Below are 15,235 nucleotides of genomic sequence, written 5' to 3' on the forward strand. Positions count from 1 at the left end.
ACATAAAAGACACACGAGATGCATAAAGTAAGAGTAAGTCCATATAGTTCACCAAAATAAGGTAGATTATTTTCGGCATTAAGTCGTAATTAGCTAACAATAAAAAAACTAGCAGAAAATATAAATAAAAAAAGGATCTAGGGCCCAGAAAGCCCAGGCCCAATTGTATGTGTGCAACAGACTTGTGCTCAATCAGGTCCAACCGATCCGATCTAGGACCAGTACATTTCGACAAAATCGTTGCTCGATCACCACCCTTAAATGGTTTCTGATACCAGCGCATCTCCTCAACGCACCCACCTGTCCATTCCCTTTCCTCCTTAAGGCAAGGCGCTGCCATCTCTAACTTCCTACAATCCGGCAATTGCTCGTCATCGTCGACTTCTCTCAGAACAGGTAACAAAAGTATCACCATCTCACACCCTTCTCTCAAACTAAACCCGTCATGGCCTTTGACAATTATGACGTACAGGCATGCCGCTAGACCGGGCTACCTCTCTCCTTGGACGAACGCCGCAAGGTTTTAGGAAAAGTTGTTGTCGCTGTTAAGAGCAGCTAGGGGTTTAACAAAATGAGTTGTTTCTTTTTGTTTAAGGAAAAAAAATTATTGTGTGTGATTATTATTATGCAACACTAACTTTTTGACAAGTACTATTACAGCATGTTTGTATCCATAGACTATTTAACATGGCTTAATTCTTATTGGAGTCCTACTCTCCTTAAGCCTATCTTATTTTATATTACATCTTATCCATGTTTGGTGCTCTATTGGAGTCCTACACTCCACAAACAAAAGAAAACTGATACCAACAGAAGAGGAAAACATAAAAAGAAGTTGAAACCGAGAATTCTAATTCTTGATATTCACAATTCAAATTCAGAAATATAAACAAAAAATAGTATCATCAGTTTCACCAACATCATCATGATCAACAAAATTAGTACACTCCCTCTGCCAAAACATGTCAGAAATACTCAAAACAGTCTCCATCTCTATTCTCGAAACACTACAAGCATCCAGTAACTTTAATTCCACACTAGATTTAAGAAAACACAAAACAAAAATTATAAAATTTCACATAAATGGGTGAAGTTCTATTCATTCAACAACAACGTTCTGAAGCCAAAAAGAAAAACTTCTCTCTCATTCTCTAAAGTTCACACAACAACTCAAACACCTTACACAACAATACCCAGCTTAACAAACCCATTGATTTGCATAAAAAATACCTCATACTCATACCTGACTAGAATCCTGCAATCTCTAAACTCCCTCCAAAGTCCTCAAGTACATTTGGAAAGCGTTATTGTCCATGAAAAGCATATGTTGATCAATGTCGAATGGCAAAATCGATCCAAGGCTTCAAATTCTGGGTTGCCCAAAAGAAGAGTCGATAATCCAATCTAAAGTTTGTATAAAGTTCTTAAATCAGAGAGATGATTTTGTTATTAGAGATCTTGAACCAAAGAATTTGACGCCGTCTGATTTTTCAAGGATGATGAGGAGGTAATAGACGGTGGAGCTGGGTATGGTTGGGTGTGGGAGTAGCGGCGCCGCTACTGGGATTTGAGATCGAAACAATAGATGGGGCGAAGTTGATTTGTAGTTTTGGAGGTGAACAACGAACCGAAGAGAAGAGATGAATGAGAGTGAGATAAGGCTTACATAATCCCAAGGTTTTTCGGGGCTCTTTGTAAGAAGGTGTTTTAGCGTTTTTAGGACTGTGTAGTCCAATTTAAAGTAGTCCATGTGTTATCAAACATGGGATCACGAGTGTTGGACTATTTATGATAGTCCAAGCCTCTCTTATTGTATGAAACAAACGTGATATTAGGTATGACAATAATCTCCAGCAGGGTGGACCTGCATGAGATACCCACCCGTAACAGGGGAGGAATCGAGGACTAATGTGGAATGGGGATATAGATCTCTAATCTAAGATTGGGAACGGTAAGTAGTCTGCTTAGAGTAATTTGTTCACACATTCTTATAAATTTTTTTGCCATTTTTTCCCTCATACTTCCTCTTTCACCCTTTGTTGTGTTCTTCCTTTTAATCCTCCATCTTCAGAAAAATCTTCGTGGTAGAAAGCCAATTAGCCAAACATTATAATAAAATATAGGGAAACCACGTAACTTATCAATCAAATTTGATTGATTAACACTGAATTAATGATTTCATATGGAATTAATGGAATGACTTCGTATGTAATTCAAATCAACCACAATTGGAACCGGAAGTCTCAACGATTTGCTCTTGTAGATATATTTCAGTTTTAAAAACCCAGGTTTGTTGGTTGTAATGAAAATAAATTTTAGAGAAATTAAGTCAATGTAATCAAAACTTGTAGTTGTTTGCTGCATCAAAACTTGTAGGGTGTTTACTTGTAGCTCTCTCTCTCTCTTTGGCAGCCACCCACCCACCAATTAGATCAGTAGCTCCGACATATGCAATCCTGATGCTCTTCCTTGTGGCCGACCATCCTTGCCGTAGAACAAAAGTTGGATCGGCGTTATGATTAGTCTATTTAAACAAGGGTAAAATGGAAATAAATATTTTTACAAAATATGGGGTGTGTATCTAGAAAATAGCAATGTGCTAATAAAATTCCGGGAATATGTCTTTGTGATATAAACAGTTTTAACTAGTATATATTAAAACTCCGGAAATATTAAAACAGTTTTAACTAGTATAAAATCTGTTTTTTTTTTTTTTTAATCTGCTTAATGGAAAGAAAAGAAAGAAGAAAAAGAAAAAACAAAGATCAGATTATATGGGCCGGCTGGTCTGGAGGCCCATAAAAAGGAGGGTGTGGGTTTAGGTCCGACTCACCTTATATAACCAGTAAAGCAGCATCGAAGGACTGAACATTTAGCAAGGAGGTCTCCAGTTTCTTGTTCAAGAGGAAAGTAGAGAAAGAGAGCATCGTCCTCCATGGCTTCGCAAGATCCGACCAACACCGCAAGCGGCAGCGGCAAGCACGATGAGCCCACCAAACCTCCGCCCCCAAAGGATTCCAAAAAGAAAGATGACAAGAAAGACGAGGATTTGGTATGCAATTCCATCTCTTAGGGTTTTGACAATTTTGTTTTGCCCTAGACCATCTTTCTTGTTTTTCGGTTTATCCAAGTTTGTATTATCTAAAATCGAAAAATCGGAGGATTCAAGCTGTATTGGTTAAGTAAATGCAATGGGTTCGGCTTTTGAATTGGTTACAAATGATTGTCGGTTTCGCTGAATTTGTATCTGTGTTATGTGCAGTCCGATGAAGATTTGGCCCTCAAGCAGCAATTAGAATTGTACGTGGAGAGGGTTCAAGATTCTGATCCTGGACTACAGAAAGTTGCGCTAGAGAGTATGAGGTATGTTCTATGACCTCTCTTTTCTTCTTTCTTCTGCCTGTGTTTTTTAGTAATTTACAGCCCACGATTTGTATGTGCTATATTTTCTCTTGGGTTGCAATTTACTTGACCTCTTTATTTGATACGGAAGCTTTAAGTTTTGGCCAGTATTCACTTTATTAACTCGTCAGCAAAAATATTTGCTTATATGGATCGGATACTTATTGTGTGGCTTGACATGACATCAAATTTCATCTTGTAGGCAGGAAATTCGTACCTCAACTAGTTCCATGACCTCAGTACCAAAGCCGTTAAAATATCTTCGCCCGCATTACGGAACTCTAAAAGCATACTATGAAACAATGACCGATTCAGATTTGAAGGTATGCTTTAACTATCGGTGCCATGTCGACTTCCATAATAATAAGATTTTTTTTCTTGTTTAAATAATATACTGTGTATTGCATGCAGAAATACCTTGCGGATATACTGTCGGTTTTGGCACTGACCATGTCTGCTGAAGGAGAACGGGTATGGCTATTATTTGAAGTTTGGTGTGTCTGCATTATACTTTTGTCGATTGCATAACTGTTTGAACTTGTCGTATATAACAGCTGTGTAATGATGTCTTTATATGTCCACTTCTTTCAGGAAAGCTTAAAGTTTAGATTGTTGGGTTCAGACGGTGATATTGGTTCATGGGGACATGAATATGTCAGGTTAGAATCTTTTAATTTCTAACAGAATGATATGCAATTTGTGGTATGTGAGTTTCATCATTTTAGTCCTTGCATATTTGTGAAGGTCCCTTAGGTATATGACTATATATATCCTCACTACTGTGACTATCTTGTAATTAGGAACTTAGCTGGAGAAATTGCTCAAGAATATGCCAAGCGACAGGTGTGAATTTTTATCCTTTGGACATGTTGTATTAGCTTTATTTGTTGGAAAATTTAATTGAGGTAGCAAGACAAGTTAATCTCGATCATTCTTCTTTTCTGTACATTGAAATTTCTGAAATTAGTACACCGTTAGAAAATATTATTTTGCAATTTCTTTCAATGCTTGTATCATGTATCACTTAAATGTTGCAATTGTTGTTGTAACATGTGTTAGTTAATCAAGATAAGAAACTCTTATGTTTCATGCTATATGTATGTTAACTCTTGAGTATTGGTGCTAACTTGCTGTTTCAGTTGCAGAGTGATGAAACCCCGTTTGATGATCTAATGGAGCTAGTACAACAAATAGTTGCTTTTCACATGAGGGTAAGATCAGAAACAAGTTTGTATTTTTCCTGTCTAAACATTTTTTTTTAATCAAATGCTTCTGAAATTAGGTTGTGAACATGAAATCAGGTTGTGCTTGTCTGTTCAATTGTGTTTTATCTTGTATTAGCCGATTCATTGCAATCAAAAATTTGACTCAGGATGACGTGCCAAAAATAGTTAATTGGAGCACAGTTAGTCACACAGCTTCAATGAATCCCAGAATAATAGTTTACACATTAAAGTTAAATCAAACTCTGCTCTGTATCATGCATTTTTAGACAATCTATAGAGTTGAAATTAATATAATTTAATAGCACATCTCTATTAGTGTTTCTTCAGAAAATGTATTCAAAATGTATATATATTGGCTCTAATCAATTCTTAAATGCAATGCAGCACAATGCCGAACCGGAAGCTGTTGACCTTTTAATGGAGGTAAACCCAAATATTAATTTGTCAACATTCTTTGCCGGACAAACCCTTTCTTTTTGGGACTGGTACTGATAGCTTGTCCAAATGTCCAATGCCAGGTTGAAGACCTTGATCTGTTAGTCGAGCATGTTGATAAGACAAATTTCAAGAGGACTTGTCTTTACCTCATCAGTTTGGCAAGGTAAGCAGACTGTACCTTGATTCAGAGAATTTGTCCAATGTGGCATGTTTTGTGCAAATAATAGACCAACTTATTGAAGTAATTGTTTGCTTTTCCAGTTTTAGTCGGATAATTCTGTATCAGTTGCTCCACCAACTTATTGAAGTAATTGTTTGATATATGATAACGTGCTGAAAGGTGTCATTGTGATTTGTTAATGAGTCGCTTTGTTGACGTTTAATTTGTATCTCGTCGTACTGCAGATTGGTTCCTGGACCAGATGATATGTTAGTTTTGGATATCGCATTCATGATAAATCTGAAATTTGAAGAATATCCAAATGCACTTCTGATTGCTCTTTTCCTTGACAATAAGGAGGTTTGTGCTTTTCAATGGCATGTGTTTTGTTAATTGACTAGGGAAGTTGACAGAAGATTATACAAGTTAGATGATTTGGTGCTAACAATTTTGAGTATGTTCGCAGTATGTAAAGCAAGTCTTTACATCTTGTGATGATCTGCTGCGTAAAAAGCAATTCTGTTACATCCTTGCCCGACATGTAAGTCATGGAATTTATATTTGTAAAGCGGTTCTTCAAATTTCTTTCTCTCTCTCTCTCTCTGCATATGAATGCATCAGGTGCTCTAAGAAATTATACACTGGCTGAAAGATGTGAATTTGACATTAGTATCTTAGTGTGTTTCTGATGCTTGTTTTCTCGTTGGCCTTTACAGGGTAGTAATTTTGAGCTTAATGATGAGATGGTGTCAGAAGATGAAGAAAGAGAAGCAATGCAGGACATTATTAATAACGCTAAACTCAGTGAAGGTTATCTTACCCTTGCTCGTGATATTGAGGTCATGGAGGCCAAAACTCCAGAAGATATCTACAAGGTTTTGAACGTTTCATTTCATGTCAGAGATCTGACACTTGATGCATATTTCAAAATTTGCTGTTGTGATGATATACCATCATAAGATTATAAGGATTACTGCATTTAATGTGCAAAAAGCTATGCTGCTCTGAGTGTTTTTTTGTTGGTAACTTACGTCCCTGTTAACTTTTGGTATTTTTTAGTCACTCGATTGAACTAGGGAGTAAAATAGTGTTCTTTCACTCATCTAATTTAAGTAACTCAAAATCTATTGATGAGGTATCTATATTCAATTTTCATGCTCATTACTACCCACTTTCCATATGATTCTGTCAAGTTAATAATAATAAGTTTTGATTTGTTCTTTTTTCTGTTATCACATATTTGTGGGTTTCATGCTCTTCACGACTAGAAATAGTTTTGAAGGTTTGATGAACTTTTATCTTCTAGGATTGAATTACTGTTTTATTATGACATAAAGATGGATTTAGAACAAAGTGTGGATTTCTATATTTTGTTGGCCATTGATGTTGTCATGGTAATTAGAGTTATTGACTTGTTAGTATATTGCATACATTCTGAGTATCCGAATGCCGTTCTTATGTTTTGGACTTTGTGGATAGTTCTGTTAGTTTTGTTTAGGTGCTTAGTTTGTTAAATATTCTTGCAATGTTTTTTCCCAAGATATAAATCTCTAATTCCCAATATGTTCATTAATCTTGTCTCGTTTTCAGGTTTTAAAAATCTGTCTGCTGTATGGGTAGTTAGTATTAGAAATTCTGATAACTACTTTATTTTACGTGTTATTTGTAAAATTTGATGCTTGCACTGTTCCTCACTAGATACCTTCTCTGATCACCAAAATTTTGTTGGTATTTTTGTAAAGGCACACTTGCTTGATGGCCGGGCTAGTGCTGGTGCCAGTGTTGATTCAGCCAGACAAAACTTAGCCGCAACATTTGTTAATGCATTTGTCAATGCTGGGTTTGGTCAGGTAAAATTTTTCAGAATTGATTTGGTGGTGAAATGTCTGACTTTTGAATTTTATGACAGAAAAATGTTCCTGCAGGATAAGTTAATGACAGTTCCATCAGATGCCTCAAGTGGTGGTGCATCAGGAAACTGGCTTTTCAAGAATAAGGAGCATGGAAAGACCAGTGCTGCAGCAAGTCTGGTGTGTATTTCTCTCTTACAATTGATTATTTTTGTTTTGTTTTACACTGTCTAAGTTTTATATGGTATTCTTCATGATAGGGTACGATTTTACTGTGGGATGTCGACTCTGGGCTCGCTCAAATTGACAAGTACTTCCACAGCAACGACAACCATGTTATTGCGGGTGCTTTGCTAGGGGTTGGGATTGTGAATTGCAGTATAAAAAATGATTGTGATCCAGTGAGTGCCTTACCTCAACCTTCCCTTCTGTTCACTTAACCTTAAATGTTTCTCTGTATGTATCACTAAATCTTAATCGTCCAATTATTGATCTTACTGATCTCTTTTCCAGGCACTGGCACTTCTGGGCGAATACATTGACAAAGAAGATCCATCTATCCGAATTGGTGCAATAATGGGTCTAGGGATTGCATATGCTGGAGCTGAGAACGAACAGGTAGAGTTTAAAGTGTTTTTGCTTATTGCCTTTTGAGTTCCAGTAGACCTAGTCTCAGGAGTACAGTTATAGTTGAACCTTCACTATTTTGCGGACACTGCTGTCCTGGTGTCTTGATTATTCTTATTATTTTTAGGTGGCATGTAAGCTGAAGTTTGCTAGTTTAGTCAGAATTTCCTGAACTGCTATAGTATGCTCATATCTATAAAAACCAACTTAATCTTTGTGTCAGATACGTAGCAAGCTGACTACTATACTCAATGACGCAAAAGCTCCCCTTGATGTTATCACATTCGCTGCAATCTCCTTGGGGTTGATATATGTTGGATCTTGCAATGAAGAGGTTGCTCAGGCAATCATATTTGCACTAATGGACCGAAGTGATGCCGAGTTGGGGGAGCCCCTTGCTCGCCTAATACCCCTTAGCCTAGGTCTTCTGTTCCTTGGGAAGCAGGTATACTCTTTTTTTTTCCTCTTGCCACATCAAATTCATTGATTATACAGTCAAGGCTTGCATACAGGCACGGAACCAGGGGTAGGCTAAGGTATGCTGCAGCCTACCCCAACTTTTAAAATTGCAAAGAATCATACCATCATCAGCACCTCTCAAAAAAAGTCCTCTCTATCATACCATCATACCAGCTTAAAAAGCAGAAGATCATTACCACTGATCATATATTTATGTGTCGCAAATTATATTTTCTATGTTCAGATACAATCATACAAATATACTGGTATCGACTATCAGATAGATAAGACTGATTTTACATCAAACTTAAAACTATATAGAAAGAGGAGAAATTTTTAAATGCTACGGGAGAACCACGTGGCAGTCTGATGCGGTTCTACATTCCACTTAAATTTGGACACGTGGATTTTTTACAACTAAATTTAGCTAGTACCTGGGCTTGGCTAGGTTCTATTACAAGACAGTTCTGTTTGCTTCATGGGAAATTTCCAAAGGTTGGTTTGGGGTAAAATCTCGTCCCAAAGTTCTAACTCCAGAGAAGAGAAAAAGAGTACATTTCAAATTCTACATATCTATCGCATTCCAAATTCTATACATTCCACATTCTATATATCTATTGTTTTTCAAATGCTATAATTTGAGTGTTTTAGTACTTATTATGCTATAATTTTGGCTCCAATTGTCTCTTGTAATGATATCGAAGGGTTTCTCCAGTGGAAGTTTTAGGAGACCCAAAATTTTTTTTTGGCCTACGCCCAAAGAACACAGAGAAAATTAGCCTACCCTACTTTCCACTCCTGGTTCCATCCCTGCTTGCATAATAATTATTTGTTAGATATTAACCATTCAGTCTTTCAGAATTTAAGAACAAACTAATGGTAGTTCACTTGTGTCTCACAGGAAAGTGCGGAGGCAACTGTTGAAGTTGCAAAGACATTTCAAGAAAAAATCAGAAAACATTGTGATATGACTCTGCTTTCTTGTGCTTATGCGGGAACAGGAAATGTTCTCAAGGTAATTATTTGAGACCTACTTCTCAGTTAAGGTCCCTTGTCACATATATGAACTAGCGAGCTTTTATTTCATGCAGGTTCAAAATCTTCTCGGCCATTGTTCACAGCATCTTGAGAAGGGTGAAACACACCAGGGTCCTGCTGTGCTTGGTATTGCGATGATAGCAATGGCTGAAGAGCTAGGACTTGAAATGGCAATTCGTTCATTGGAGCATCTTTTACAGTATGGAGAACAAAATATCCGTCGGGCAGTTCCTTTGGCTCTTGGTCTCCTTTGCATATCAAATCCAAAGGTAATATTCTGTTAGGTCAAGCTCACCATCTATAGTAGTTCATAGAAGTTGATTCAAGGAATTCATACATTGTGTGAGGTTTTGGCTCTCAACTTCATTATTTGAAACTTATAATTTTCCACTCTCTTTGGAAAAAGCTGAAAGCATTCAAAATGAAAATGTTTTCAAAAAGAAAAATTTAGTATCCTGAGTGAGTTGCCCATTTAATTGCCCTTCAGCTTGAATTCATACTGTATAATTGAGTTATGACTAGGCATCTCATAATAGTGCCTAGGGAAAGGGAGGGTTTTTGGTATTTCTTTCAATAACTTCCTCATATTTTCACTGTTTTGTTATGTGTTTTTGACCAGGTCACTGTTATGGACACATTAAGCAGACTTAGCCATGACACAGATTCGGAAGTAGCAATGGTATGAGATTATAGAAAGCTTTAATCTCCATTTATTGGCATAAGCTTCCCACTTGAACCTGAATTTTTAATATCTTCATTTGAATGCTTCAGGCGGCAGTAATTTCCTTAGGTGTGATAGGGGCAGGAACCAACAATGCCAGAATAGCCGCCATGCTTCGCAATCTTTCGAGTTATTACTACAAGGATGCTAGCCTGCTCTTCTGTGTAATATATCCTATGCTTTCTATCTTTTGTTTGTTTCATTTGCCATTGTGTTCAGAGTTTAATATTTTTTGTTGGCACCATTTGCAGGTGCGAATTGCTCAAGGTCTTGTTCATTTAGGAAAGGGTTTGTTGACACTAAATCCATATCATTCTGACCGTTTTTTGTTATCACCGTAAGTAATAAACATGTTCCGTAACGTTAAACATGTCATCTTTCCTTGATGATGGTTCTTTGAGTCATTGTTGGCTTCCTTTTTTCATTTATCTTATGCATTATTTTTCTACTTACAGGGCAGCACTTGGTGGAATCATAATCATGCTGCATGCATGTCTTGATATGAAAGCCATCATTTTGGGGAAGTATCATTATGTTCTCTACTTTCTGATATTGGCAATGCAGGTTGGTATTTGATAATTTAAGTTCTATCACTTTCTTTCCCTGATAGTTAGATATCTATTTCAGTATTTCTCATTATCAAACTGTTTTTTGATGTAGCCGAGAATGTTGCTAACAGTAGACGAGAATCTGAAGCCGTTGTCTGTTCCTGTTCGGGTTGGTCAAGCTGTGGATGTTGTGGGCCAGGCTGGTCGTCCCAAAACAATTACAGGCTTTCAGACCCACTCGACACCAGTCCTTTTGGCTGCGGGTGATAGAGCGGAGTTGGCAACTGAGAAGTATGGAATTGTTCTTTATTACTCATGTTGATGTTTCTGCTCCTTGAACCACTCCTGTTTGATGTTTTCACTCTTTGACCGACTCAAAACTAACGATTGCTCTTATACAGGTATATTCCCCTTTCGCCAATCCTCGAAGGGTTTGTGATTTTGAAAGAAAATCCGGAGTACCGGGAAGAGTAGATACACAGACTGATATCAGCTTCGCAGTGAGATTGAATATGGATGCAAGCCGGTTCCAAGAAGGTAGCATATTGGTAGGAGTTAGATGAATATGCATATTCAAAATCCTCTGTGATGAGAGAAGAAATGCAAATACTGTTGATGATATTTATTCAATAGCATGTTGTTTTTGTAACTTTTAATGTTTGGTCCAGTGTTCTTGTAACTTGATTTCAGTAACTGAATGTATGCCTGGCGAACTGTTGAACGGTTACTCATGATTAAAGTAGATCAGTGTCAATGTAAGAGTACTGCAAGTAGTTTGTGTTGATTCCCAATAGCATTGGGCTGTCACTGAGCTGAAGACTGTTGAGGCTATGTCATTGAAGTTACACCTGTTTTGTTTTTACCTTTACCAACCAGGAAGTGGAACAAGAGTACTAGATAAAACTGAAAACTCCACAGGCTGAAGTTAGATCCGCCCCTTTCTTTGGTTCACTCCGGAATCCTCTAGTTTCTCTTTCTCAGTTTCCTTCCTATGTGTCTTTTCTAGTTTCATAATCTCTTCTCCATTTCAGGTTATCCTTGCATGCCTTTCCACCGATTCACCTTAAACAGCTATCACTGTTACCTTGCATTTGGCTGAGCCGGCAACCTTAACGATTGTTGATTCTGACGTAAAATTAACCAATCCTCACTTGAAAAAGACTCGTGTAAATAGAAACTAGAACAAGAGTGTAAGTAACTACAGGATATCGTGCCACTTTTCAATATCGTGCCTGTATTGATTGATAAAAATGAAACCCAAAATTATGGACGGACTTGGTTATTAACTTACATTTGGGGACGAGGAGCTTTACTTTTGACTACAAAAAGGGTGTTCTCTGAAAGGAAGAGGTACACATGCATATTGACATTTATTTGATTATTCAGGGTACCATGGGTATGGACGAGAAGAAGAGGTAGCAAAGCTCGGCTCGTGGCGTTTGTATGACCTATTTTTCGATCACATCAACAAAATCACCATTTAGTTTTCAGGTTTCTAGAGATAGATCAATTTCAGGCTAATTAATTGGAAATCTTTAAAGTAATACTAGCTTAAATTTATGGACGAACAAATTTGTTAAACCTAAACCAATCAACCATTATTCATGCTGGTAAATATATTAATGATTTTCAATGTAGCTCAAAGTTTGCAAAAATGATATATTTATGAAAACCTAAAATATGAATAGTAAATTCGTGAGAAATGAGATCCCACATGCAATTCCCTAAAATGAAAAAAAAAAAAAAAAAAAAAAAAAAAAAAAAATAACCCTTACCAGAAGAGTGTATATATAGAGGCGGGAGACTTTTATAGTCCTAGACACAATTCACCACTGTTGTATGTATAATGTATCTCTTCTAAAAAAAGAAAAAGAAAAAAAAGAATGTATTTGTTCATGTGTCAATATAAGTACTAGCTTTAGGAAAATCGGGCACATACATCAACCAGTTTGACATAAATGGAATTCCAAAAATAACAGTAGCAAAAATCTCATTTTATAAATTAACTTAAGAGTGCTGAGTTCTTAATACATGCATTCAGATCCTTCTCTGTGTGTGTATATGGATATCGAAATCAAATCAAGGCACATATCCTTGGTTCTCCTGGTACTTCTCATACTCCTCCATGGTGTTGAACTCATTGGGCTTCTCATTGTTACCAAAATACACTTCATTTGTAGTGCTTCCTCTCCCGGACTGGTACCCATTAAACTCATCATTATTCTTATTCTTCACAACATCATCCTGATAGTAGCTTCCATTTTCCAGAATCCTTGTGTCACTCATGCCTTGCTGTTCAAACCCATCAACGCTGTTTCCATTGTCATTACTGTAATAGCTGTTGGTAGAGCCTTCTCTGCCATTGATGTAGTTTGTGGTGTATCTGTCGGTGTTGTAATTGGTCGCGTAGTTACTGTTGTCGTTGTACAAGTTGGTATTTTCATAACGACCATTTTCTTGAGTCGTAACTTCATTTTGGACATCCATGGTGGTTGGTGTCTCCTGATCCGCAGAACCATATAGCTCATAGCCCAACTCTGGTTCAGAATCAGACGGTGCCGGTGCCGGTGCCGGTGCAAGTGGTGCTCCTTCTTCTGGTGCATCTGCCACTGTTAATTCTGGTGCTGGTGCATATGTTGGTCCATATAAAGGTGCATCTGCCACTGTTAATTCTGGTGCTGGTGCATACGTTGGTCCATATAAAGGTGAATATGTTGGTGTATATGATGGTGTAGGTGTAGGTGTTTCTGGATCTTCTGTGACTGGGATATCGGGCTCATTCCCATTATTGTGGGTGATTTTGCTGAAGAACAATCTCTGTCTAGCTTCAACTTGAAGAGAAGAGAAAAGCACTAGAAGGAAGAAACATGGGAGAGCTTTTGCAAATGAAGCCATTGAAGAACATGGTGGGTTTAAACTTGGAAAGCATATGTATAGGGTGCAGGGCAAATTAAGGAGCTTTTGGCTCTCTTGATTGGCGGAGCAATTATGCGGAGATTGAGGAAAGGAACTAATGGAGATTGACAACTCTCTACGTTATTAAGGGATTGAGAAACCTGCAGTGTCTCATTCTCAGTCAAAAGGGGCAGCTTTTCTTTTCTAGCAACTTAATTCGGTTTCTCCTTTTCTTTTTAGTGGGTGTAGGTCTTCAAAATTAAGATGAAAGGAAAAGTGGATAGGAAAAGAACAGAGAAGTAGAGAGTGAGCTAGAGACCCGAGAAATTTTTCAGCCCTGCCGGAGGACCACATTAGCATGCTCCCTTCTTGACTAATAGAAAGTCGACAAGTGTCTATTTTTCAAATAACTCAAATTAGGATATATCTAGTCATTAATAATATCTTAATTGTTTTCATTGTTATTAATTCTCAATAAAATACCAATTAGATTATGCAAATCTCTCCTCTTCACATTCTGACCCGCCATCACCACCACAACCAAAAGAGGAATCAAGCTTGTCCCTTTTTGAGTTTCTTGAAGCTATGCCAAGGAATGCATTGAAGGTAATTATCCATATATCCTGGGTTTGTAAAAGCACTTACCTATGATCCGAAAAAGGGGTTATCAAGTTTGAATGTTATTCCAATTTCAAAAGGTCATCTTACTCGCTTCAATTCGTTCAAACTCGAAAGAGGAATTTTATATCCCTCCTTCCAAATCCCAGGTCATTCCTATCCCTCCATACATTTTTCTAAACAATGGAGTTTCAAATCAACATTGAAATTGATTTGGGGACACGTGATGAGGGAAATTATAATCCCAGCAACACTCACCAAGTCACCAAATTTTGTTGGAAAAGCTGGGTAATATGATTATATGAATATGTGATGGTGGTGGCTATGGTGGGTGAGAATGAATAGGTTTTTGCAGAAAATAATTGGTATTTTAATGAGAAATAATAATACTGAAAACAATTACTGTATTATAATGACTAAATATATCCTAATTTGAGTTGTTTTGAAAAAAAGAGACACTTGTCGACTTCTTATTAGTCAAGAAGGACTATTAGGCATGCTGATGTGGATCTCTGGGAGCGCTGAAAAATTTCTCCTAGAGACCCCATTAGGGGATTTTGATCGATTGTCTTCCTTAATCCTTGTACAAGAATCAAGCATTGCCTCCATCCCTTAATGTTTTCTTTCCCTCAATGCGATAATTTACATATTTGACTATAGTTTGGCGCTAATCACTGTGATCAGAAGTCATTCCGGAAGAGACAAAAGGGCGTCTTTAACTTTCTTATAATTATGTTGTACCAAAAAGAGAAGGCATGAAAAACTTTGATTTGGTTCTAAGCAAAGCAATGTTCATGACAATGGCGCAATCACTGCAAAGAGATCCATGCGTCAACTTATTTGCCTCCAGAAATTGTGGGCACGATTAAAATGATAGAATTTTAGACATGAAAAACGAAATTTAACTACCCAAATTGTGCGGGAGACAGTTATTTTCCATTTGTTGCAGAGTCACCTGTGGAGGACAAAGTTATTTTGACCGCTTCCTCTTCTGGAGAGTCGACGACAAATTTGCGGCAACCTTCTCATTCAGTAGCATTGATCAAGATAAATTTCTCTTTTATTTGTATTAAGAGGTAAATAAAGTTTTCACATTTCGTCAAGTCATGAACTTCGTTTCAATTATATCTCGGTGCTTGAATTATGGGATAAATACCAGTCAAATATAACGAGATTGAAAGAATGAGTTGTCTGGACATCTTATGCATCTCACAGTGAAGGTGTATATATATATATATATATATATATATATA

At 37.1% G+C, this 15,235-nt stretch overlaps 1 protein-coding gene across 1 annotated transcript; it reads left to right on the forward strand.

Annotated features, from left to right (window-relative positions):
- The first annotated feature begins 2,866 nt into the window (after positions 1 to 2,866).
- LOC101302279 (26S proteasome non-ATPase regulatory subunit 2 1A-like) lies at positions 2,867 to 11,349 on the forward strand. Its single transcript, XM_004303045.1, has 25 exons — positions 2,867 to 3,052; positions 3,263 to 3,363; positions 3,605 to 3,725; positions 3,814 to 3,873; positions 3,994 to 4,061; positions 4,203 to 4,245; positions 4,548 to 4,613; positions 5,013 to 5,051; positions 5,147 to 5,229; positions 5,472 to 5,586; positions 5,693 to 5,767; positions 5,943 to 6,101; positions 6,969 to 7,076; positions 7,152 to 7,256; positions 7,337 to 7,477; positions 7,590 to 7,694; positions 7,927 to 8,148; positions 9,064 to 9,177; positions 9,254 to 9,469; positions 9,820 to 9,879; positions 9,972 to 10,085; positions 10,173 to 10,258; positions 10,377 to 10,485; positions 10,582 to 10,760; positions 10,871 to 11,349. Exons 1-25 carry the CDS (start codon positions 2,936 to 2,938, stop codon positions 10,941 to 10,943), a joined length of 2,679 nt encoding a protein of 892 aa, XP_004303093.1. The 5' UTR covers positions 2,867 to 2,935; the 3' UTR covers positions 10,944 to 11,349.
- Positions 11,350 to 15,235: the final 3,886 nt, after the last annotated feature.

Source organism: Fragaria vesca, linkage group LG6 (assembly GCF_000184155.1).
Source record: "Fragaria vesca subsp. vesca linkage group LG6, FraVesHawaii_1.0, whole genome shotgun sequence".
NCBI classification, from domain to species: domain Eukaryota; kingdom Viridiplantae; phylum Streptophyta; class Magnoliopsida; order Rosales; family Rosaceae; genus Fragaria; species Fragaria vesca.

Bases quoted from the DNA above. Each gene is read 5' to 3' on its own strand.
- LOC101302279 (XM_004303045.1), top strand. From the start codon at position 2,936: ATGGCTTCGCAAGATCCGACCAACACCGCAAGCGGCAGCGGCAAGCAC. The intron at 9,880-9,971 runs GTATGAGATTAT...TGAATGCTTCAG, and splicing joins CAGATTCGGAAGTAGCAATG to GCGGCAGTAATTTCCTTAGG. The intron at 10,086-10,172 runs GTAATATATCCT...CACCATTTGCAG, and splicing joins ATGCTAGCCTGCTCTTCTGT to GTGCGAATTGCTCAAGGTCT.